General features: G+C 36.8%; 1 protein-coding gene across 1 annotated transcript in view; it reads left to right on the top strand.

The window, feature by feature from the left end:
- KLHL32 (kelch like family member 32) overlaps positions 1-25,484 on the top strand; it is a 224,746-nt gene that overhangs the window by 188,593 nt on the left and 10,669 nt on the right. Inside the window, exons 8-10 of the mRNA XM_047761350.1 lie at positions 13,050-13,108; positions 16,321-16,513; positions 18,174-18,268. Of these exons, the coding sequence (XP_047617306.1) occupies positions 13,050-13,108; positions 16,321-16,513; positions 18,174-18,268 (347 nt within the window). The remainder of the gene's footprint in view (positions 1-13,049; positions 13,109-16,320; positions 16,514-18,173; positions 18,269-25,484) is intronic.

Genomic DNA, 25,484 nt, shown 5'->3' on the forward strand with positions numbered 1-25,484 from the left:
AATTACACTAAGAATGAAATGTTCTTGTTGCTTTAGATTCTAGGAACTAACTGTCCCCAGTAGTTACTTTTTTTCTTTTTTCTTTTCTTTTTTTTTTTTTTTAGGGCCACACCCATGACTTATGGAGGTTCCCAGGCTAGGGATCGAATTGGACTTACAGCTGCTGGCCTACACTACAGTCACAGCAAGGCAGGATCTGAGCTATGTCTGCAGTTCACAGCAATGCCTGATCTTTAACTCACTGAGCGAGGCCAGGGATCGAACCCTCAACCTCATGGTTCCTAGTCAGATTCCTTTCTGCTGTGCCACGATGGGAACTCCCCCAGTGGTTGCTTTTTCTGATCCTTTTTTTTTTTTTTTTTTTTTTTCATTTCTGCCCCACCCTTTACTACTCTCCATCCATCCCAAAGAGATTGAAACAAAACCATTACAGGATTGTATTGAGATGGAAGCCAAACAAAACCAAACCATTCTACAGTGCTTTGGAAAGAGCTAAATGGTTTGAAGAAAGCAATCAGATCACCTACATTCTCCAGAATAACTGTCTAAGCTTTCATCCTGAACTGACTTCCCTTTGTTCTGAAGTAACACTTGGTTTCCCCTCACACTGCTGCTTAAGAAATAAAGCTTAAAGAGATTAAGCGACTTTTCCAGATCACACAGCTAGTATTTGACAAAGTTAGAGTTGATCTCTGTGTCTCTGGTTTTTGAAAACCATACTTTTCCCACAAAACCACACAAACCAGTTGCTTATTACTTCCACAGAGGTCTCAAAGACAGATGCTTACATTGTACAAAAGGACTTCCAAATGGCATGAATGAAAGGAAATGATACACAGAGAAGTAACCATACCTGGAGATTTGATTAAGATCAATAATCATTTGATTGTCTTTAATTGTTTAACTGCCCATCTTTTCTCAAGGCAGGAAACTGAGCTATGTAATGTTTCCCTTTTGTATCTCTGTAGTTTAGTTTCTAAAACATAAACAGTAAAGTTAAAATGTATAAGGAAACTTAGTGATAATATAGAGCTAAAGTATATTGGTTTAGATTAGAACATTATTTTCTGAAAGGATTACATATTATAATATCATAGTCTAGTGGCCTTTAAAATTGGTAGTTTAAGTAGTCAAAAAATAAAAATAAAAAAGTCCACCTCTCTGGTTCCAGAATTCCTCTCATGGTGAGAACAGCCTTGATCCATTTGTATCTGTCTAGATGAATCTGGAAAAAGAAGATAGGAAAAAGAGTGAGCTGAATTGCTTTATCTAAGAATATGGGATATATGTCATTTTCTTTATTCCCAAGAGGAGAGAAGAAGGTTAAAGCTACATAATGGAAATGAGGAATAGCTAAAGAATTTGGTTGATGGTGGGAAACTAGAGATCCAACAAGAACACAGCAAAACCAGGATACTAGAGCTGGCAGAGGTGACCTTGAGAGTTTAACTCTGCTAGAAACTTGAAGAAATTTTTGGAGGTAGGATTTCAGCTTTCACAGATTGAGGAATGGGAGTTAGAGCAAATTTTATTGCGATTTTAAAGAGCAGCTGACATCTGCGCTATAGAAGATTTTACCATCAATTATTATTTCACTTATTTAAAATAACACACGATTCATGCTTTACATATTTTGGACTACAAGTTGATAGCTTTGCACTCTAGGTGATATAAATATATTTTCAAGTGCATAAACCTTTTTTTATAGATATTTTGTAAATTTGAGACTTTCCTTGCTAATTTTGAGTATATCAATTATCTATTCATTTGTGTGGTTTCCTCAAGTGTGACAGAAATAATATGGATACTAGTTTTAATTTAATGCATGGATTAAGTATGCTTCTATTCAAGATGCTAATTTAGTAGAAATATTCTTGGCTTTAATTTTTTGTGTAGCATTATAAACACTCCAAAAATATGGACAGTCTAAAAATAGATAATAAAAATGTAAAAATAGATAATAAAAATGTTATTTTTGCATTTATGGTAAATATTCTCATGGTATCCCTTTAATCAAGGAATATTAACGAGTTTAGTTCTCTTAAAAATGATTCATATGAGCTCATGCCTAATGCCAGGTCATTCTTTGATAATCAGACTGAGTGTGAGGTTTTTCGTCTTTTGAGAATCGGAACAAATTTATAGAGAAGCTTAAACTATTAAATGAGGGAAAAGACTATTTTTTTCCCCACACCCACGGCACGTGGAAGTTCCTAGGCCAGGGATCAAACCTGTGCCACAACAGCGACCTGAGTGCTGCAGTGACAAGGCTGGATCCTTAATGCACTGTACCACAAGGGAACTCTGGAAAAAGCCTCTGATACTCTTATAAACCAGCGAGTAATTGTGGTCTTTAGAAAAAAGAACTATAAGTAATCTATTTCAGACTACAAATTTTATTCATTTATTAATTCAGCATTCTATACTTTGTTATTTTTTCAATAGTCCGTATTTGTACCTTTTATATTTGTACCTTTTATGAAAATGTTTGTACCTTATTTATACCTTTTGTGAAAATGGTAAGACATTTCCATAAACAAACTACTATAGTATTGTAGTAAACTTCCCTTTATGGATGGCTTCTATATCAAGTACTCTTTTTCATCTGAAACCTATGAGAGAGGTCTTACCATCTCCCTTTTGCATATGAGAAACCTAGGCTTGACTGTTATGTGACTCCCCCAAGGATGGCATCATAAAGGAGCTGTGTGGGTTGATGGCACAACTTGTGCTGAGGTTCGCCCCCTAGACTAGTGTGAAGCTGGCACTGCAAACCTCCAAGAGAGTGGCAAAGACCTTGAGATGGTTTTCCACAATACTGAACTGGCTTACAGAATTGTAGTCTGGAGCATTTTCATGAAGAGCATGGACCTGTTCATTTCTTTGCATCTCGCTCTGTTCCAGTTAAGGGTGAGAGCACTGCATTGGGTACCACAGGCTTCTACTAAAGAGTTTAGTGTAGCGCTATTTATCGACAGAGATATTTTATGTCCCTGAAAAAAAAAAATAGAGCCACCAGACTTGTCCTACCCTGGCCAGTGTTTTTTCTATGTATACTGTTAAGTTGCTTTTGAGCACAATGAGTTTAGGAGCTGGTGACCTCTGAGTAGTGGTGACAAAGGTTGTTTGTTTGGCAGTCACCTGTCATCTTCTCCTGGGCATGCATTCATCCATTTGTCACACTGTTTTGTGGGAAGCTGAACAGGGAAGCTTAAGAAAAATGCTTTACTCTTGTCTCGATGATAGAAAGCATTTCTTACTGCTGGTAGTGTGGTGGTAACTTTTCATTCCTTCTGGCAGTTTTTAAAGACTTATTTGACTTTGGGGGAACCTGCAGTATATCTTTAAGTCACAGTTCAAAAGTATAAGACAGGGTTGTTCATTTTCAATTTTGGCTGAACAGTCTTAACTTTGACTCTGGCACTTCAAAGTTAGGGAAAACTTGGCTTTCAAAATGGATGCTGATACGAGATGGCATATTTAATGACAGATGTATCTATAGAAAGCTGTTAAGATGCAGATTATCCCCCCCTGGGGTGGGGGAGGGAGATCAAAACTGCCAATCTATAAAATATACTCGATAGAGGAAGGCATGGAATCTATCTTTGCAAGTGCTTTGATTGCAGGGGACAGTATAGCAGCATGTGGCATCATAACCCAGAGCAGACAAATCAGCTTGATGACTTTCAAAGCCAGGAATACTGCTGCAGGCAAGGGTACTCCAGTCTAGGAGAAATTAAAACATATAGAGACTGTTATTAATTCCATATCTATTTTTGTATAGTCAAATCTGTATGCAAATCCTTAGCATCTCATTTCAGAAGATTAATCTAAAAGTGAAGAGTGTTATGTGAAGGGAATGTAATGATAAAGCTCTGAAAATAAGTAACACTGCTAGAGAAATGGGGGCTGCAAACCTGGATTTTTTTTTTTAATTTATTTATTTTTTGTACTGAGAAGAAATGGTTTTTATTTATATGCTCATTTGTAAGTTATTTCAAAGGGGGAAAGCAATAGAACCACTTTTTAAGGTTTTTCCCTTGCAATCCTGACTTGGCAAAAGTTACAGCACTTGGTTTTTTAGGCACCTCCTGTGGTGTAACATTCTAGAAGTAATCAACCAAATAACTAACTAGGACTTTTATTTTTACCCCCAACTAGTAACCTGATATCTCATTTCTAAACATTGTCATGTGAGTGAAAATTTGTGTGTAAGGGTAAGGAATCTAATTACTGAGTGCAAATTAAGGAAAAAAACCTGTATTATAAATGCATCTATGGAAGACAGTAAATAGTAGTTCTGAAGAGCATGAAGATAAATGGTGTGCCCTGCTTGGGAGAGAGGATGCAATTGCTGCATTCTAATCCATCGGTTGTACATTTAATCTATAATGGGCAGCGCCTGATACATATTGTAGTGTAAATATTTTCCAATAGTGTCATAAACAGATAGTTTACTGCAGTAGCTATTAATTCTGTCCCATATTTCTAAAACAAGCAGAGAAAGCGTCCAAGTTTTGAAGTAATGGGGAGGAGTTTACCCTCTGTTCCCTCTCATTTGGAGAAATGATTATAGGCGAGCTGGACATTAATCTGGTGGTTATGGCCCAGATCAAAAGCACTTGGCAATCATTTTAACCCTGAAGACTTACACGGTTTCAGTAGATTTTATTATTCTTCTGTTGTTGTGTGGGTAAAGAATTATTGGACATTCCATGTTTAATCAGATTTGTAAAAAAGGAAGGTGGGGGGTTAAAGCAAACATACTCCGTATTTATTTTGATATACATTTTGACTCTATATAGGCATTTCAGCCTCAGCTTTCTTAAGTGTATTATCTTTCCTTTGATTTCATCATTATAAATGAGACATTCAGTGAGAAATCCAGAGAAGACTTTCTTTGAGGGCAGGAAGCTCATTTCTCTCTGTTCTTTGTGGATTTCCTCTACAGACAAAGCTTTCATTCATCTTAAAAGTGGATGCAAGCTTCAGAGAGAGATTTTTTTTTAAAGCCTTCCAGTTAATAATACCCATGGTTAATCACATAAAAGATATAATCTTCTTAACTGGGGTTGAATGAGAGAATAATGATTGGACTGGACAGGTTGCCTCACCTTTACGTATCCATTAGTATTGATTGATTATTCCAGTTAAGATGATGCACTAATTCTCTGGATTCTAGTTGACTTGACTTCTGGCCATGGAGTTGATAGTGGTGACCTATTCAAAGTATTTGAACTGCCAAAAGTAAAAATTATACTGGACAAAGTTAAACAGACAAGGAAGACTTTATTCAAGACTATTGTACCAGGGGAGGGAAACCAGAATGCAGTCTGAAATCAACTCTTCTGAAAAACATTTTTTTTTTTTTTTTTAAGCAGTAGAGTGAGCTAGTGGAAAAGTTCTAAAGTACTTTCGGAGGAAGCTTGATCCATGTGATGTGTTGAACATATTGAGTTACCTGTAAATGTTTTACGTGTTTCTCTGGGATTAGGTCATTTGTGTTTGCTGGTTTGCACTCATCAGAGTTAGGCTTCTAGCCTCCAGAGAAACTGGGAGATAGGAGAGTTATATTCCTTGATGATAACATTTTAATGGGATGGCTCCCAGGTCTTTAAGGAAGATATTCCTGGGTTGTAAAACTTGCAAGAAGATTCTTAAATGATTTATATCTCAAGAGGTAGAGAGAAAGAATTTACAGTTACAAGTTTCCTAAAACAAATGCTTTAAGAAAAGGGAAGTCAGAAAAACCAGAATCAGGAGGATGCCTGTCTAAAGTTTAATCAAGCTGAGGGGAATGTTAAGGCTACCTTGGTCAATACTGTAATGGGATACATTTTTAATTTTAATTTTTAATTGCAGTTCATTTGACCTACAATACTATATTAGTTTCAGGTTTACAGCTTATTGATTCAACATTTATATACATTACCATGGTATTGATCATTATGGTAAATTTAGTAACTATCTGTCACCATACAAAATTATCGCAATATTATTGACTGTTCTCTATGCTGTGCATTACATCCCTGTGACTTTTTTAATTTTATAACTAAAATTTTATGGTTCTTAATCCCCTTCACCTATTTCACCCAACCCTCCACCCCTTCCTCCTCTGGTGACCACCAGTTTGTTCTTTGTATCTATGAATCTGTTTTGTTTTCTTTGTTCACTTATTTTGTTTTTTAGATTCCACATATAAGTGAAATCATAGTGATTGTCTTTCTTAGTCTATTTAACTTCGCATAATACCTTCATATGGTTGCCTTCATATTTTGGCTATTGAAATAATGCTGCAATGGACATGAACGTAGGGGTGCATATATCTTTTTGAATTAGGTTTTCATTTTCTTCAAATAAATACCCAGAAGTGGAATTGGTAGATCATAAGGTAGTTTTGTTTTTAATTTATTGAGGAATCTCCATACTGATCTCCACAGTGGCTGCAATAACCTACATTCCCACCAAAAGTCCCCTTTTCTACTTACTTGACAACAGTCGTTATTTCTTGTCTTTTGATAAAGGCCATTCTTACAGATGCGAAGTGAAAACTCATTGTGGTTTTGATTCATTTCCCTGATGATTAGTGATGTTGAGCATCTTTCCATGCATTTTTGGCCATCTATATTTCTTCCTTAGAAAAATGTCTGTTCAGATCCTCTGCCCATTTTTTCAGATTGTTTATTTTTTGATAAGTTGTATGAGTTATTTATCTATTTTGAATATTAACACCTTGTAAGATATATGATTTTCAAATATCTTCTCCCATTCACTAGGCTGCTTTTTATTACATTGATAATTTCCTTTGCTTCACAAAAACGTTTTAGTTTGATATAGTCCCATTTGTTTTTATTTTTACTTTTGTTTACCTTGACTGAAGAGATAATCCAAAAATATTGCCAAGAGTGATGTCAAAGAGTGTATTACCTGTGTTTTCTTCTAGGAATTTTTATGGTTTCAGGTCTTAAATTTAACACTTTAATCTATTTTGTGTTTACTTTTGTGTATAATGTAAAAAAATAGTTGTTTCATTCTTTTGCATGTAGCTGTCCAGTTTTTCCAATACCATTTATTGAAGAGACTGTCTTTTCCCAAAAGTATCTTTCTGGCTTCTTTTTGATAATAAATCTTTTATTTGACAATATAAATATTTCCTTTATTTGACAAAATATTTCTTTTATTTGAAAAATAAACATGGGTTTCTTTCTGGATACTCTTTTCTGTTCTAATTTCTAAGTATGGCATATATTTCTATTTATTTGTGTTTTCTTCAGTTTTTTTTTTTCATCAATATCTTACAGTTTTCAGAGCACAGGCCGTTTACGTCCTTGGTTAAATATATTCTTAGGTATTTTATTCTTTTTTTATCCAATTAAAAGTGGGATTTTCTTTATCTCTCTAATAGTTTATTTGTGTATATAAATGCAACATATATATATAAATTTATAAATATATGTAAATTTTGTATCCTGCAGCTTTACTGAATTTATTTATTAGTTCTAATAGTTTTGTTTGTTTGTTTGTTTGGAATTGTGAAGGTTTTTATATATAATCATCATGCCATCCGCAAAGTGACAGTTTCACATCTTCCTTTCCAGTTTGGATGTCTGCTCTCTGTCTCTGTCTCCCTCTCTCTCTCTCTCACTCATCTGATTTCTTGCACTAGGATTTTCAATATTGTGTTAAAAGTGGTGAGACTGAGCATCCTTGTCTTCTTCCTGACCTTAGATGAAAGATTTTAGATTTTTACCTTTGAGTATTATGTTAGCTGTGGGTTTGTCATATATGGTTTTTATTATGGTGATGTACGTTTCCTTTTTACCCACTCTATTGAGAGTTGTGTCATAAATGGATGTTGAATTTTGTCAAATTCTTTTTCTGCATTTATTGTGTATTTATATTTTTTTTCTAATTTTCTTCTTATAGTCGATTTCTAGTTTCATATTGTTGCAGTCAAAAAATCTGCTCGAAATGATTTCAGTCTTCTTAAATTTATGAGACTTGTTTTGTGGCCCAAAGAAATTTGTTTTGTGATCTATCCTGAAGAATGGTCCATGTGCACTTGAAATGAATGTGTATTCTGCTGTTTTTGGATGAAATATTCTGTATATGTCTATTAAAGCTATGTATGGTCTGACATGTTGTTTAAAGGTGATATTTCCATATTGATTTTCATTCTAGATGATATATCCATTGATGCAAGTGGAGAATTAAAGTCCCCTATTGTTATTGTATTTCTGTCAATATCTCCTTTATGTCTGTTAGTATTTGCTTTATACATTTCGGTGCTTCTATGTTGGGTGCATAAACAATTATAAGTGTTATATGCTCTGTTTGGATCAATACTTTTATCATTACATAATGTCTTTTTTTTGTCTCTTGTTACAGTCTTTGTTTTAAGGTCTATTTTGTCTGCTATAAGTATTGCTACTACAACTTTCTTTTCATTTCCATTTATATGGAGTAGCTTATTCCAACCCTTCACTTTTGTCTGTGTGTGTCATTAGACTTGAAGTGAGTCTCTTGTAGGCAGCATATATATCCACATATATACGGGTCTTATTTTTTCATCCATTTGGTTACCCTATGTCTTTTAATTGGATTGTCTAGTCCATTTACATTTATGTCATTATTGATAGGTGTGCACTTATTTCCATTTTGTAAATTTTTTTCTGGTTGTTTTTGTAGTTATTCTCTGTCCTTTCTTCTTCTGTTGTTCCCTTCCCTCATGATTTGATAACTTTCTTTAGTAGTATGTTTGTTTCTCTTTATTTTTTGTGTCTTTGTTAATGTGTTTTTGGTTTGTAGTTACCATGAGATTCGCATATAACAATCTATGCATATAGCTGTTTATTTTAAGTTAATGGTCACCTAAGTTTGAGTACATTCTAAAAGCACTACATTTTTGCCCATCCTACACATTTTTGATATTATATTTTACGTCTTTTTTTTTTGGCTTTGCCCATGGCATGTGGAAGTTCCCAGGCCAGGGATCAAACCTGTGCCATAGCAGCAACCTGAGCCACTGTGGTGACAACAGTGGATCTTAATTGCTAGGCCAGGAGGGAACTCAAATATTTTCTGTCTCTTTGTTGAAGTTCTCACTGTGTTCCTCTGTTCTTCTCCTGAGTTTGGTGAGCATCATTTTGGCTATTGCTCTGAACTCTTTCTTTATCCAGCAAATTGCTTATCTCCATTTGGTTTATTTCTTTTTCTGAGGATTTGTCTTGTGCTTTGTTTGGAAGGTATTCCTTGGTTCTTCATTTGGCCTAACACTATGCTTATTTCTTTGTATTAGATGTATCAGCTACATCTCTCAGTCTTGAAAGAGTGCCCTTATGTTGGTGTCCTGAGGGGCCCAGTGGAGCAATCTCTTTTGCTTATGAGAGCCAGGTGCTCCAGGGGTACCCCATGTGTAGGCTACATGTACCCTCCTGTTTTGTTTAGGCTGTGATTTGTACAGATATTCTGGTGGGTGGGGCTGGGCCCCCAGCCCAGCTCAGCCTTGACTGTTAAAGGTGTACTGTTGTATGGGACTGGTCCCCCAGTGTGGCATCTACTTTGGAGGGGCACTGGCTGTTGCTGGCTGGAGTAGCCCACTTGGTGGGTTGAGGCAGGAGCTGCGTTGGAGAGGCCAGCTGAGACAGGCAGATTGGGCAGGGCTGATCCTCAAGGAATGCTGGGGTAGGGTGTACAGTTTTAGCTAGGTTGATAGAGAGTGACAAAAACAGTGCCCACCTGTGCTGAGGACAGCTAGGTGGAAGGAGAATAAAAAGATTCCTGCCAGTGCTTCTGTCCCTAGAGAAAATTCCACCAGATTATTGTCCCTCTGGCATATGTCCTAAAATTAGTGAATGAATCTCCTTTTCAAGCTGTTGCCTCTGCCCTGGATTGGAATGAGTGAGTTTTTGTGCAAGCTGTTCAAGAGCAGAGACTTAATTTCCTATAGCCCTCTCCTAAACGTAAACCCCACTCTTTTTCAAATGCAGACATTATGGGGGCTTGTTCCCTGGTGCAGGTCGCCTGGGCTGGGAAGCCTGTTGTAGGGCTCAGACCTCTTGCTTGTCAGCAGTGACCACCAGTGCTATCTTTCCTGCTTATAGGTTGCTGTACCTGGTGTGTGGATTCTGACTAGATTGTGTTTTTGCCCTTCCTTCCATCTCAACGTGGCCTTTTCTTTATATCCTTAATTGTAGAAAATCTGTACTACTAGCCTCAGGTCATTACCAGAGATTTGTTATACGTGTGGTTATCATTTTGGTGTGTCCATGGGAGAAGGTGAACCCAGCATCTTCCTACTCTGTTATCTTGATCCTGTCTCAGTATTAATTTTTTAAATTCAAAAAATTTCCCTTAGGAAACTTTTAGTTTGGTTGAATTTTAGATCTTTATTGCAAAATGAGTTGCTTCTTTGTGGTACTTATTAAAATAAGAATGTTTTTCATTTCACACCAGCATCTAGAAGTATGTATAGGGCGGTATTTCTAAAGATAGATTTGGGGGGAATTCTCATATTTCTGGTATTTTATTATTTAATATTTAATATCTCCTAGTGTTATTTTCTCACTGTGTTGTTTTATGTGTTCTTTTTTCCATTTGGTGATAAAATTAAAGTGGAATCAATAATTTCTGGGATTTTATGGGGCTCAGTGTACACCACAAGCCTGAAAAGAAGTATGAGGACAAGTGGGAGAAACTTAGCTAGAAGTGTGAAGTTTTTTAGTGTTTCTTTCTTTTCTTTTTTCTTTTTTGGCTGTACCAGCATTGTATTTTGTGGAAGTTCCTGGGCCAGGGATCAAACCTGTGCTGATGTGAGACAATGCTGGATCCTTTCCCCACTGCACCACACTGGGGACTCCATAATGTTTCTTTCTTTCTTTTCCTTTTTAATTTTTTTGGCTGTGCCCATAGCACATGGAAGTTCCTGGACCAGGGACCAAACCCACACCACAGCCGTGACCCAACCCACTATGCCACAAGAGAGCCCTAGTGTTTCTTGATTAAGTAGGAGGTCTCAAGTCTTGATCTAAGTTGAGAACAGTAACTGCACTGCTTACTCTAGATCTGTGCTGTCCAGTGTGGTTAGCCACTAGCCACATGTGGCTTATTGACCACTTGAAATGTGGCTAATCTGGTTCAAGATGTGCTGTGTCAGTTGCACACAGGACTTTGAAGGTTTAGTATGATATAAAATATAAAATACCTCAATGATTTTTATGTTAATTTTATGTTGAAGTGATATTTGGGCTATATAGTAGTTCATTGTCATCTGCCATTTTACTTTCTGCTGTTTCAGTTATCCACACTCAAACATTGGTCTCAGAATATTTAATGGAAATGTCCAGAAATAAACCATTTAGAAGTTTTAAATTGAGCACTGTCCTGAATAGCATGATGAAATCTTGTGCCATTCCACTTTGTCTCACTCAGGATCTCCAACCATTGACATGGTCTGCTTTTGACATCTAGCCGTTCACAGTATCATGGCTTGATGATCCAGGGTGACCTAAAGCAGATGGTCCTCCTTCTGATATGTTGTCATAGGGTCAGTGGTAGCCTAATGATGTGTCACAATGCTTACATCATTCCCCTCACTTCATCCCATCAAGTAGGTTATCATCTCATATCATTGCAAGAAGGAGGAGTACAATACAGTACAGTATTTTGAGAGAGAGCCCACATTTAGATATCTTTTATTAGACTATATTGTTATAATTGCTTATGTTCCTTGTTATTATTAATCTCTTACTGTGCTTAATTTATAAATTAAACTTTATCATAGGTATCATGTATAGGAAAAACTACAGTATGTATATCATTTGGTACTACCCACAGTTTTAGGCATCTACTGCGGGTCTTAGAATATATGTATCCCCCACAGATAAGGGGGGACTACTGTATTGAGTTAAATTCAATACATGTTAAGTTTAATTTAATTTTTTTTCAGGTGTAACTGCTGCATATGGAGGTTCCTGGGCCAGGAGTCGAATGGGAGCCACAGCTGCAGGCCAACACCATAGCCACAGCAATGCAGGATCTGAGCTGCGCCTGCCACCAACCCCACAGCTTGCAGCAATGCTGGATCCTTAACCCACTGAGCAAGGCCAGAGAGCAAACCTGCATCTTCATGGATACTCTGTCGAGTTCTTTACCCACTGAGCCACAACAGGAACTCCCTAAGTTTAAAGAGTTTCTTTTTACTTTTTTTTTTTGTCTTTTTGCTATTTCTTGGGCCGCTCCTGCGGCATATGGAGGTTCCCAGGCTAGGGGTCGAATCGGAGCTGTAGCCACCAGCCTACACCAGGGCCACAGCAATGTGGGATCCGAGCCGCGTCTGCAACCTACACCACAGCTCACGGCAATGCCGGATCATTAACCCACCGAGCAAGGGCGGGGACCGAACCCACAACCTCATGGTTCCTAGTCGGATTCGTTAACCACTGTGCCAGGACGGGAACTCCTCTTCTTACTTTTTAATGTGACTACTGGAAAAATTTAAATTGCTTATGTGATTCCTGTTTGTGGTTCTTAATTATTTTCTCCTGGACAGCACTGGCTCTAGATCTTTTTTGATAAGTAATGTCTTTTCTTAGATTTGGTTCTTGCAGAGAGAGATCAAGATATCTCTGTTAGTGCACAAAAGATTAGAGCTATAAAACTGCCAGGTTAGCTAGGGACAAGAATTTTCCATGTACTGAAGTCCCTGGCATAAATTGTGTAAAGATTCGTCTGTGTGCTGTGTTCATTCCAACTTCCTTGCCTTACTTCGCCCCTCATTCTGGCCATGCAGAGCAGTTTGCCAGAATTGGGGGCCTCCTGGTAATTTCAGCATACTTGTTGCTTGCTCTTAACTGGATTGCTTCTGAAATGTTTCTTGAAAATGAAACTGCTTCAACAATAAGCTTCTTAATTATGTCACGGGTTCATCACGAGGGTATACAAACAGATCCTCAGCAGTAGCTAATTTTCCTTTAATTGTATCACATTCTTGTGTTGGAATATCCCATTTCTTATTCATGAAAGTGCTAACACGTGTTAATCCATTACAGGTGGAGTAACTAACACAGCACAATATCAGAACAGACTAATGGTATATGAACCTAACCAGGTAAGACTCATATAAGAAAAGCTCATTACCTTAATTAAAATGAATTTTTAAAGATCTCCACAGTAATTAGGAGTTGGAATGCCAAGTCTATACACACATATGCATCTTAATCTTACATAGAGAAAAGGAAGCATCTGGATAAACTGCTTTTGTTTGCTATTTTTTTTTTCTCAAAAAACACAAAATTTCAGCTCTTTTTGTTTTATGCTGTACATAGTGCTTAACTCTTACAGTTTTGCATAATGTATGAAAAAGGGAAAATATGTTGATGAGTTAAATGCCTTTATTTCCATTATCTCAAGTGACTTCATCTTAGAGGCATCCTAAGAAAGGACTTGGATTGTCCTCTTGCTACATCCTTTTATTTTTTTAATTTTTGTTTTTGGCCACACCCACAGTGTGTGGAAACTCCCAGGCCAGGGGCTGAATCCCTGCCACAGCAGCCACTCAAGCTACTGCAGTGACGACCCCAGGTCCTTAACCTGCTGCACCACAAGGGAACTCCCCTGCTACATACTTTTAGAAGGCCTGTAATTCTAGGAGGGAACATGCTTATGGTGTCATTACTCCCCAATAAAATACCAACTTTTATTTAACTCAGTATAGCCAAATGACCCAGGACAGTGTGTAGGACAAGTCTGAAGTAGAAGTATTTGGAGAGTTGGAGTGTTTTTCATCTAACAGCTGTCCTGGAACTGGGGGCATTTTGATGGTGACTGTCCCTTCTTCTGTCCACTTTTTATGTCCACTAATGACTTTTTACCCCCAAAAGAACTATTTTTATTCTCTTTTCTACCAAAGTATCTGTAACTGTGGCAAATGTTTGCTGAATTTTGCCATTTCTGCAATTTGGGTAATGTAAGTATTTTTCATGATTGTGACAATATTCCAGAATGATTTGATTTGGAAACTTAATCTTCATCAGCTGAAGATAATGGATCATGACCAACAGTTTGGCTTTGGCAGTCTGGGTCAGGAGTGCCATCAAATATATGTTCAGAGTGATCTCAACCTATTTAGCATTTTTTTATTTTAGCAATTACTTGATTCTGAGTTTAACGAAGGTATTTCTATCTTTGAAAGCGTTTTTCCTGATGCCATTAGAAGCTATAGATTTCAGAGACCACATGTCCCTGGGCTGGATGTCTCAAGAGGGATCCCTAATTGCAATTGAGTTTGGTGCACACGTGGTTAAAAGGGAAGAAGGTGTTAACATTTCTCAAATGAGTTCTGTTTCATGTTTGTACACACATGCTCTTTTTAAAAATTCTGCTGGCATATTGTTTACGGTGGGTACTGGCAAACATCACATCTGCTTGCATCTTGCTCAGAATCTCAATAACTCTATCATTCAGCGCTGGTGCTTATTTCTCTTCTAGGCCTTTGTGGAGAGTCGATAATGCCTGCCATCTGCCACAGAGCACATCGCTACCTGCCAACAGGCAGGCTGGGGTGACCTCTGCTTCCCCACCACTGATTAATATTCACACGCTAGCTTATTAGGAATGACCCCACCAGGCCTCCCTGTTTCTTTGCCTTTGCAGCGGTTGGCGGCTCACCTGGCAGGCACGGCAGTGAAGGAAGCTAAAGATATAATCAGGGGATGCAGGCAGGCTTTGCAAACCAGATGGCATCCATAGTCCTGTGGCAGGGGACTGGGCTGCTAATGCAAACAGTGATTCCTAATACTATGATGGGTTGCCTCATAGAAGGGACCTAAGGAAAGCATCATTGGACTTTTGAGTTAAATCCACTCATGCATAATGTATGAAAGGTATTTCTAAGCAGAATATCTGAAAGAAAGGTTTGACTGTTTTATTAAAGATACATTTAATTGGAAGGAGATTCTTATGATGACAGGTTTAAAAGGGGGAGCTGATAAATGCAAGCCTAAAAAACTGGACAAATCATTTCCTTTTTTCTTGTTAGTGTATTTTTAAAAGAGTAATTAGAAATGAGCTAGTTGATATGCCAATAGTGATGGACCATTATTTATACAAAACATTTTTTTTCCTCCTTCCTTTATAGCTCTGTGAACTGGTGAAATTCTGTGTATTCAAAACATCATATGATTTTTCTGGTCGAAATCCAAATTTTTTTTGGCAAAAAAAAATAATCTGTGTTCTTTCTGTATGTTTATGTAGAAAGAAAATGGTTAAGCATACTTACCTGTCCATTACTTAGTTGAGATTTGAAATTAAAGTCATATTTGCTTCTCATCTATTTTTATATTTTAAATAGCCTTATTTGATAGGAGTTGAGCATATGTTTCTCATTCCTGAGAGTGATCTAGAACCAAATAATAGCAGTTACATTTTTCCCTAAAATTATCATAGAAAATTTGGTCTTCTACCAAAACAAACAAACAAACAAACAAAAAACCAAAAAAATAAAAACAAGAAAACTGTGTGCCTGAAAATAACTTTTCCCAATTTGGCAAAGATATGAGTGTAAATATATGAAGGGCTTTGAGGGGTTTGTTGCTGAACCAAATCTTTAGCTATTTCATTGACCTAATGAGGTTCATCCTGGAAAGAGCAGCAAAGCTGCCCTAACATTAGCTTATGTAGGGGCCTCAGGCAGCCAATGATTATATCATAATAACTTTTAAAATTTGCACATTATTGGACATGTGTGCCAGGCATTGTTCTAAATGCTTTAGGTGTATTAGCTCATTTAATCTTACAGCAGGCTTATCAGGTAGGTACTGTTATCTCCACTCTACAGATGAGAAAACAGGCATAGATAGGTTAAGTAAATTGCCAAGGTCATGTGCAGATTATTAAAGCAAGCATCCTGAATCCAGAGCCTCTTTTGTTATCATTACACCACCATACACAGTATAACTATCCAGACACTTGCTCTTTTAAATCATGTGGAGGAGTAAGTTCTCTCAATTGGGAGAAATAACCATCATAAAAGTTTGTAAATTCTCAATGCTCCCCTTACAAATGCAAACTGCCATATAACATGCAACCCAAACAAGAGTAATTGCCTTATGTCAAGTTGCAAAATAGGGTTGGAACATGTGGGCTCTTCTGCACTTGTTCTTAGGTAAGAAGCCCATACTTTCAAAGTATGTAAACAACATTCAAATTGAATATTATTGACCAATGTTAGGGTGCCCAGTACTAATGAGGCACTGCTGTTTTCTGCCATCGAAGTCTCCACTTAACAGAAATCACCTGAATTTCTTTCTTTTCTTTTTTCAGAATAAGTGGATAAGTCGCAGCCCCATGCTGCAGAGGAGGGTCTACCACTCCATGGCTGCTGTCCAAAGAAAGCTTTATGTTCTTGGAGGCAATGACCTGGACTACAATAACGACCGGATCCTCGTGCGGCATATAGATTCCTATAACATAGACACCGACCAGTGGACGCGCTGTAATTTTAACCTATTGACTGGCAAGTACCTTTGATTAACTAGGAAAAGCAGGGATTCAAGCAGTTGCCAAACTTGTTTTCTTAAACATCTAAGTGCAGCTTTAAACATGAAGTGCATGATGGTAGAACAACTTGCTCTTATTACCCAGAAACGTGCACACCGTTTATCTCACAAAGTCCCCCGACTAAGTCAGGTGGCCAAGCATTTGGTTTCTCGAGGCCTGTATTACTTTGTGCATGTTGCCAGGAGAGGCTTCTCAAGTCCATTAGTATCAATCAGTATTCACGTGGGAAGATTGATACCAGGAGGAGGAACCAGGTGCTGAAGGAGTTAATGATTCTTTACAGAAGCAGTTTATTTTTTACTTCTCACTACTTTGAGTCCTCTTGTTTCTTGTGTGCTCAGGAGAATGGTCTTCATTATCTGTCACTGTCAAGTATTGTCTCTGGCTGTATTCTCCGAAAGACTAACCCTTAGAGAAGTTCTGTGCATGCTGACCACACAGACCTCTCCAAGCATTACCATGTGGCAGCACCAGGAAAGGATCAGTCTCATCCCACAGGGGAATAAAATGAAAGCCGTGAGCGGCTTATACCTGACTTTTTTTTTAATGAAGTTAAAAACTTTGCCTCTCTTTTTGGCTGGCGTTATTAACATCCAAAAGTGATCAGATCCCTTCCAGGCTGCTCTGATAATAGGAAAATCACTAACTCAGAAGGGTGAGCAGGACTAGTGCCTGAAGACATTTCAATACGCTGAGTGGGCGCTCTGTCACTCACAGCTGCCGCTAGGGACGCCACGTTGGGAGCATAACCAATGGGAGAGGTTTGGGTGCTTTATATTGAGTTCTTGTCTTGGGGAAAATGATCTTTGAGTCCTACCTACAAGCACTTAACTCTAAGTTGCTGTAGTGGTACCTTAGCTCTTCGGTCCCCTCTGCTATAGGATCCATCTTATTTATGACTCGAGTCAATCCTGTGTCAGCCCATCAATAAAAAGCAACTATCTCACTCTCTGATGGCCTCCAGGGATGAATATGTGGTAGTGTGTTATTTTGTCTTCTTTTTTAAATGGGGGAGGAACCTTTCATCATTTTGGCGTGTCAGTATCTAGAGACTACCCGGGCTGGTCCCAGCTCAGGAACTTTAATGTAGTCTTAAAACTGTTGTGTATGTAAAGAAAAGGAGAGTCGTAACTTTATCAATCTTTTTTTTCATTTGTCTTCATTTGGGGCACACCAGGGGACAGGGCTCTGTTTTATTGGCTTCTTGAGGTTGTAGCTGTTACAAATGTAAGGACTTGCCTTAAAAGCATTTGTAGTACAAGAAGTGTTTTGCATTCTTAGAATATACCTTATTTCCATCACTATAAATTAATGGCATGCAACACAGTATAAAACTCTTAGTTCTGTGTGGCTTATTATTGCTGTTTTAGTGCTGTATTTACTAACTTGTGTGGCTAATAAGTGCTATGGCCTGATTCTGACCCAAACCAGATTCATTCTCTCAGAGTGGTGAATTCTTCCCTCTGAAAACTGGGAGGCAGTGATTACTTCCTGCAGAAATTCCGTGGAGTATCCAAGTGTGCCACAGGGAGAAATTGTATCCCTCAGTGCAAAAGGGTTAATTAAGACATGCAAAAAAGTGGATGTATTTTTCCTTTTTATTCAATTCTCTTTAGGCCAAAATGAATCTGGAGTTGCTGTCCATAATGAGAGAATATATTTAGTTGGTGGATATTCGATTTGGACAAATGAGCCTCTGGCTTGTATCCAGGTGAGTAGTTGAAGTTCTCTTTGAAGTTTGTTCAAGTGGTTCAGGGAGGTTATTTTTGCAATGTTGTTATGGAAAGAAAAGATATTTACATGTAAAAAGAAGCTTGAACTTTCTTTGTGCAGCTAGTTCAGCCACTGAACATCCTGCATCCAAAAGATGATATCTAGGAAATGATGGAGCTCTATTGAAAATAAAGATGGGAATGAGCTTTGGAAATGTATGTAATATATTCTGGAAGTGGGAAAGTGGGATACCTTTCCCTTTGTCATAAACCAAAAAAACCTTCCTTATTTTTTGTATTGCAGTTTATTCATTGAATAAATGCCACCTTCAAAAGTGTTCTTCCTTCTGGCAGAAGTGAGCAGTAGTGGTTTATGATTGGTCTGCTGAGGACAGCTTCTGCCCTGGAAACAGTCCTGGCACATCAGCCTGTGAGGAGCCCAGGCTGGGCAAGTTGCCAGTGGCCTTTCAGAACTATAGCTTTTGTTGATATATATAGACAAGATATTATTATTTTATTTTATATTTTTCAACAATTCTTACCATAGTTGTTTTTCTACTTTATATGCTCTCTGATAACATATTGACCTGTATTAGCCCTGACCTTTCTCCTGCCTCCAGAAAAATATATTCTTATAACTACTGGTATTATCTCATCCCATCTTTGTGGGAAGGTTTTAAACAGTTGGCTCAATATCTTTAATAATTGCAGGACTAATAGTTGCAGGACTACAAGTTTTTAATTTCTTTTTCAGTCACATCTCAAATATTTTTTTTTCAAAAAACTTTTCCTTATTAGCTAAGTTTTCAAAATTGTTAGCCTATAGTTGTTAAGTTATCCTCAAAATCCCCTTTATGTTTCACAATAGAGTTTGTTTTTTCTCTTCTTGATTTGTTTTGCCAGAGGTTCGTTTGGAGATTTTTAACATATTTCTTTTGTTGATATAGATCAAGTAGATCTAAATCATCAAAGGAAGCACAAATATGAATAATATAATTAACAAGCTGTGTTAATGGATATATATGTTCCGGATCAAGTAGAAAGAATATATTTTTTTCAGTTTTATTGAGACATAACTGACACTTTATATTAAAGTGTACAACATAACTTTATATATGTATATATTGCTTAATGATCCGCACAATGAGTTAACATCTTTTGCCTCTTATAGTTGCAAAAGTATTTTTCTTTTTTTCGGGCCACACCCAGAGCATATATAAGTTCCCAGGCTAGGGGTCGAATCCGAGCTACAGCCACAGCAACACCGGATCCTTAACCCACTCAGGAAGGCCAGGGATAAAACCCACATCCTCATGGAGACTAGTCGGATTTATTTCCACTGTGCCACAATGGAAACTCCCCAAAGTTTTTTTTTATGATAAGAACTTTTAAGATGATTTACTATCTTAGCAACTTCCAAATATATAGTTCAGTATTGTTACCTATAGTCACCATGCTGTACATTACATCCCATGAACTTATTATTCTCATAACTAGAAGTTTGTGTCTTTTGACCACCTTCACATATTTCCATCACTCCCCTACCTGCTGCCTCTGGTGACCACCAATCTGTTTTGTTTCTATGAGATCTTTTTTAATTTAAAAAAAATCTTATTTTTATTGAAGTATAGTTGCTTTATAATGTTGTGTTAGTTTCAGGTATACAGCAGAGTGATTCAGTTATATGTATACATTCATTCTTTTTTCAGATACTTTTCCATATCTATACAGAATATTGAGTAGAGTTTCCTATGCTATATAGTAGGTCCTTGTTGGTTATCTATTCTATATGTGTAAATGTTAATCCCAAACTCCTAATTTATCCCTTTCCTCCTACATTTCCTCTTTCATAGCCATAAGTTTGTTTTCGAATTTCGTGAGTCTGTGCCTGTTGTGTATATAAGTTCATTTATATCATTTTTACTAGATTCCATGCATAATTGACATCATGTGGTATTTGGTTTTCTTTGACTTATTTCACTTATTATTAGAACCTTTAGAGCCATCCATGCTGCTGCAGTGTTCAGTTTAGATTCTGCATGTGGGATCATAGAGTATTTGTCTTTCTCTGGCTTATTTCACTTAACATAATGATGCCCTCAAGGTCCATCTATATTATTGCAGGATTTCTTTCTTCTTTATGGCACACACACAGACACATGCACGCACGCACACACGCAAACACACAAATATATTTTCACATTCTCTTTACCCATTCATCCGTCAAGGACGTTTGTGTTGTTTCCATATCCTGGCTGTTACAGATAATGCTGCAGTGACTATGGGGGTACAGATGTCTCTTCAAGATAGTGATTTTGTTTCCTTTGGATAAATATCTGTAAGTGGAATTGCTGGATTGTAAGGTAGTTTCTTTTTAAAATTTGTAAGGAAGCTGCATAATGTTTTTTTATAGTAGCGGAATCAATTTACATTTCTACCAACAGTGTATAAGGTTTCTCTTGCCAACTCTTGTTATCTCTTGTCTTTTTAATGATCATTTTAACAAGTATGAGGTGGTATCTCACTATGGTTTTGATTAGCATTTCCCCGATGATTAGTGATGTTGGGCATGTTTTTATGTATCTGTTGGCCACCTGCATGTCTTCTTTGGAGAAATGTCTATCCAGAGCCTCTGCCCATTTTTTTAATTAGATTTTTTTCTATTGAGTGTTATGAGTTCTTTGAATTTTCTGGATATGAACCCTTTATCAGATATATAATTCGCAAATATGTTCTCCCATTCCCATGGATTGACTTTTAATTTTATTGACAGTTTCCTTGGATGTGCAGAAGCTATTTAATATGATGTAGCCCCACTTATTTTTACTTTTGTTGCCTTTCCTTTTGGTGTTAAATTCAAAAATCCTTGCTAAGACCAATGTCAGAGAGTTTAAGCTCTGAGTTTTCGTGTAGGATTTTTATGGTTTCAGGTCTCATGTTCTAGTCTTTAATCTCTTTTGAGCTGATTTTTGTGTATAGTATAAGACAGGGGTCCAGTTTTTCCCACATCATTTATTAAAAGACATATTTTCTCCTGTTGTATATCCTTGGTTCCTTTGTCATAAATTAATTGGCCATTTTCATAGGTTTATTTCTGGGCTCCTTATTCTGTTCCATTCATCTATGTGTATGGTTTTATGTCAACAACATACTGTTCTCTTTACTATAGCTTTGTATAGTAGTTTGAAATCTGAAATTGTGATGCCTCCAGCTTTGTTCTGCTTTTAAAAGACTGAATTGGCTGTCTGGAATCATTTGTGGTTTCATACATACTTTAGAATTTTTTTCCTCTCCAAAATATACCATTAGCATTTTGATACAGATTACATTGTTTTGGGTAGTATGGACATCATAACAATTTTAAATCTTCTACTCCATGAGCACAATATCTTTCCATTTGTCTTCTTTTTTTTAATTGAAGCGTAGTTGATGTACAGTGTTAATTTCTCCTGAACAGCTTCCATGTTGCTGCAAATGGCATTAATTTGTTCTTTTTATGGTTGAGTGCTAGTCCATTATGTATACATGTACATCTTTTTAATCCATTCATCTTTTGATGGACATTTAGGTTGTTTCCATATCTCAGCTATTGTGAATAGTGCTGCTGAGAATGTAGGGGTGCGTGTATCTTTTTGAATTGTAGTTTTGTCCAGGTATATACCAAGGATTGGAATTGAATTGCTGGATCATATGGTAGTTCTATATTTAGTTTCTGAGGAAACTCCATACTGTTTTCCATAGCAGTTGTATCAATTTACTTCCCCACCAACAGTATAGGAGGGCTTTTGTCTACACCCTTTCTAGCATTTATTTTGTAGACTCATTGATAACTATCCTGACTGGTGTGAGGTGGTTTATCATTGTAGTTTTGATATGCATTTCTCTAATTCGTAGTGATGTTGAGCATTTTTTGTGTGCCTGCTGGCCATGTGTATGTTTTCTTTGAAGAAATGTCTGTTTAGGTCTTCTGCCCATTTTTCAATTGGGTTTTTTGTTTTTTGTTGTTGAGTTGTATGAGCTGTTTGTATATTTTAAAGATTAAGCCCTTGTCAGTTGCATAACTTGCAACTATTTTCTCCCATTTTTATGTTGTCTTTTTTTCTTTTTTAATGGTTTCCTTTGCTATGCAAAAGCTTGTCAGTTTGATTAGGTCCCATTGGTTTATTTTTGTTTTTATTTCTGTTGCCCTGAGAGACTGATCTAAGAAAACATTTGTATGGTTGATGTCAGAAAATGTTTTCCCTCTGTTCTCTTCCAGCAGTTTTATGGTGTCTTGTCTTAAGTCTTAAAGCCATTTTGAGTTTATTTTTGTGCATGATGTGAGGGTGTGTTCCAGTGTCATTGATTTACATGCAGTTGTCCAGTTTTTCCCGCACCCCTTGCTGAAAAGAATGTCTTTTCCCCATTTTATATTCTTGCCTCCTTTGTCAAAGATTAACTGATTATAGATGTGTGGATTTATTTTTGGGCTCTCTGTTCTGTTCCATTGATCAATATGTGTTTTGGTACCACACTGTTTTAGTTACTGAAGCTTTGTAACATTATCTGGAAGTCTGGAAGAGTTATACCTTTTGCTGAGATTTTTTTTCCCCCTTAGGATTACTGCAGCAATTCCTGAATGTTAATCTTGTAACCTGCTACTTTGCTGAATTGATGGATCCGTTTGGATAGTTTTTGTGTGGAGTCCTTAAGGTTTTCTAAAAATAGTTCCTTTCATATAGTTTTACCTTTTCTCTTCCAATCTGGATACCTTTTATTTCTTTCATTTGTCTGATTGCTATTTTATAGTTTGTTAAAGTTTTCCTAAGTGTTTTCAACATTCAGATGAGAAGCTGAACCATCAAGAGGTGACTATTAAACACAATCTTTTTTGAATTGAATGAAAGATCCTTTAAATTCTCTAGTGCTTTACAATTTTCGAAAGTTTCTTGGATACAATTTCATATAATCCCATAACAACCCTTAAAAAAATTCCCTGCCTCTATATTGCCCCTTCACTGTTCCCTCTCCCCACTGGTAACCACTAGTTTATTCTCTATATATGTGACTTTGCTTCTTTTTTATTATATTCACTACTTGGTTGTCTTTTTAGATTCCACATATAAGTATTTACCTTTACTATAGTATTTACCTTTCTCTGACTTATTTCACTTAGCATAATGTCCTCCAAGTCCATGCATGTTTCTGCAAATGGCAAAATTTTATTTTTTATGGCTGAGTAGCATTCTATTGTATATATACCACATCTTTTTCCATTCATTTGCTAATGGACAGTTAGGTTCCATACCTTGGCAATTGTAAATAATGCTGCTATGAACATTTGGGTGCATACGTCCTTTCAAAATAGAGTTTTGGTTTCTTTTGGATATATACCCAGGTGTGGAATTACTAGGTTATATAGTCATTGTATTTTTAGTTTTTTGAGAAATCTCCATATGGTTTTCCATAGTTCTGCACCAATTTGCAGTCCCACCAACAGTGTGGGAGGGTTCCCGTTTCTCCATATCCTTGCCAACATTTGTTGTGTTCTTTTTAATGATAACTATTCTGACAGGGGTGTGGTTATATTTCATTGTAATTTTAATTTGCGTTTTGTTGATGACTAGTGATGTGTGAGTATCTTTTCATGTGCTTTTTGGTAATCTGCATTTCTTCTTTGGAAAAATGTATCTTCAGTTCTTTTGCCTATGTTTTTCACACCGCTTTTTTTTTTTTTGATGTTGAGTTGTATGAACTGTTTATATATAACCCTTTATGAGTCTTACCATTTACAGTTATCATTTCCCATTCAGTCAGTTATCATTTCATTTTGCTGGTGTTTCCTTTGCTGTGGAGAAGCTTGTAAGTTTAATTAGGTCCCATTTATTTACTTTTGCTTTTGTTTTGTTTTAGCAGAGGAACCAAAAAAATATTGTTTCAATTTTTCAAAGTGTGTTCTGCCTATGCTTTCTTCTTGGCGTTTTATATTATCCAACCTTACATTTATTTATTTATTTATGGCCACACCTGCAGCATATGGAGGTTCCCAGGCTAGGGGTCCAATCAGAGCTGCAGCTGCCAGCCTATGCCACAGCCATAGCAACATCAGATCTGAGCTGCGTCTATGACCTACACCACAGCCCACAGCAATGCCAGGTCCTTAACCCACTGAGCGAGGCCAGGGAGGGATTGAACCTGCAACTTCATGGTTCCTAGTCGGATTTGTTTCCACTGTGTCACAATGGGAACTCCCAACATTTAGATCTTTTATTCATTTTATTTTTGTGTATGGTTGTTAGAGAATATTCTAATTTCATTCTTTACAAATAGCTGTCCAGTTTTCCCTGCACCATTTATTAAAGATAACGAATTTTCTTGTGTATTCTTGCCTCCTTGTCATAGATGAATTGACCATGCGTGTGTGGGTTTATTTCTGACTCTTTATTCTGTTCTATTGGTCTGTATATTTTTGTGTGTGTCAGAACCTTACTGTTTTGATTATCGTAGCTTGGTAGCATAGTTTTAAGTTAGGGAACATGATTCTTCTAGCTCTGTTCTTTCTCAAGATTGTTTTGGCTAGTCAGGGTCTTTTGTGTTTCTATACAACTTTTAAAATTATTTATTCTAATTCTTTGAAAAATAGCATTGGTATTTTGATAGAGATTGCATTAAATCTTTAGATTGCAGTGTGGTCATCCTAATATTAACTCTTCCAATCCAAGAATACGGTATATCTTTCCATCTGTTTACAATAGTCTTCAGTTTCTTTCATTAGCATCTTCTAGTTTTCTGAGTATGGGTCTTTTACCTCCTTGAGTATGTTAATTCCTAGGCATTTTATTCTTTTTGATACAGTGGTAAATGGGATTGATTCTGTAAATTCTGATCCTTTGTTGTTAGTATTTAGAATAGTTTGAGGATAGAGAATTCACCTGTGAAGCCATCTGGTTCTGGAGTTTGTTTATTGGGAGGTTTTGCTTTAAAAATTATTAGTGATTAAAGTACATTATTGGTAATTGGTCTATTCCTATTTTCTGTTTATTCCTGGGTTCAGTGTGTCAGGATGACCTGTCCATTGATGTAAGCGGAGTGTTAAAATCCCCTACTCTTATTGTTAGTGTCAATTTCTCCCTTTCTCTCAATTAATATTTGCTCTATGTATTTAGATGCTCCTATCTTGGGAGCATATATAGTTAGAATTGTTATATCTTCTTGGATTGAGCTCTTGTTCATTAT

The sequence above is a fragment of the Phacochoerus africanus genome, chromosome 2, assembly GCF_016906955.1.
Source record: "Phacochoerus africanus isolate WHEZ1 chromosome 2, ROS_Pafr_v1, whole genome shotgun sequence".
In the NCBI taxonomy this organism is placed as follows: domain Eukaryota; kingdom Metazoa; phylum Chordata; class Mammalia; order Artiodactyla; family Suidae; genus Phacochoerus; species Phacochoerus africanus.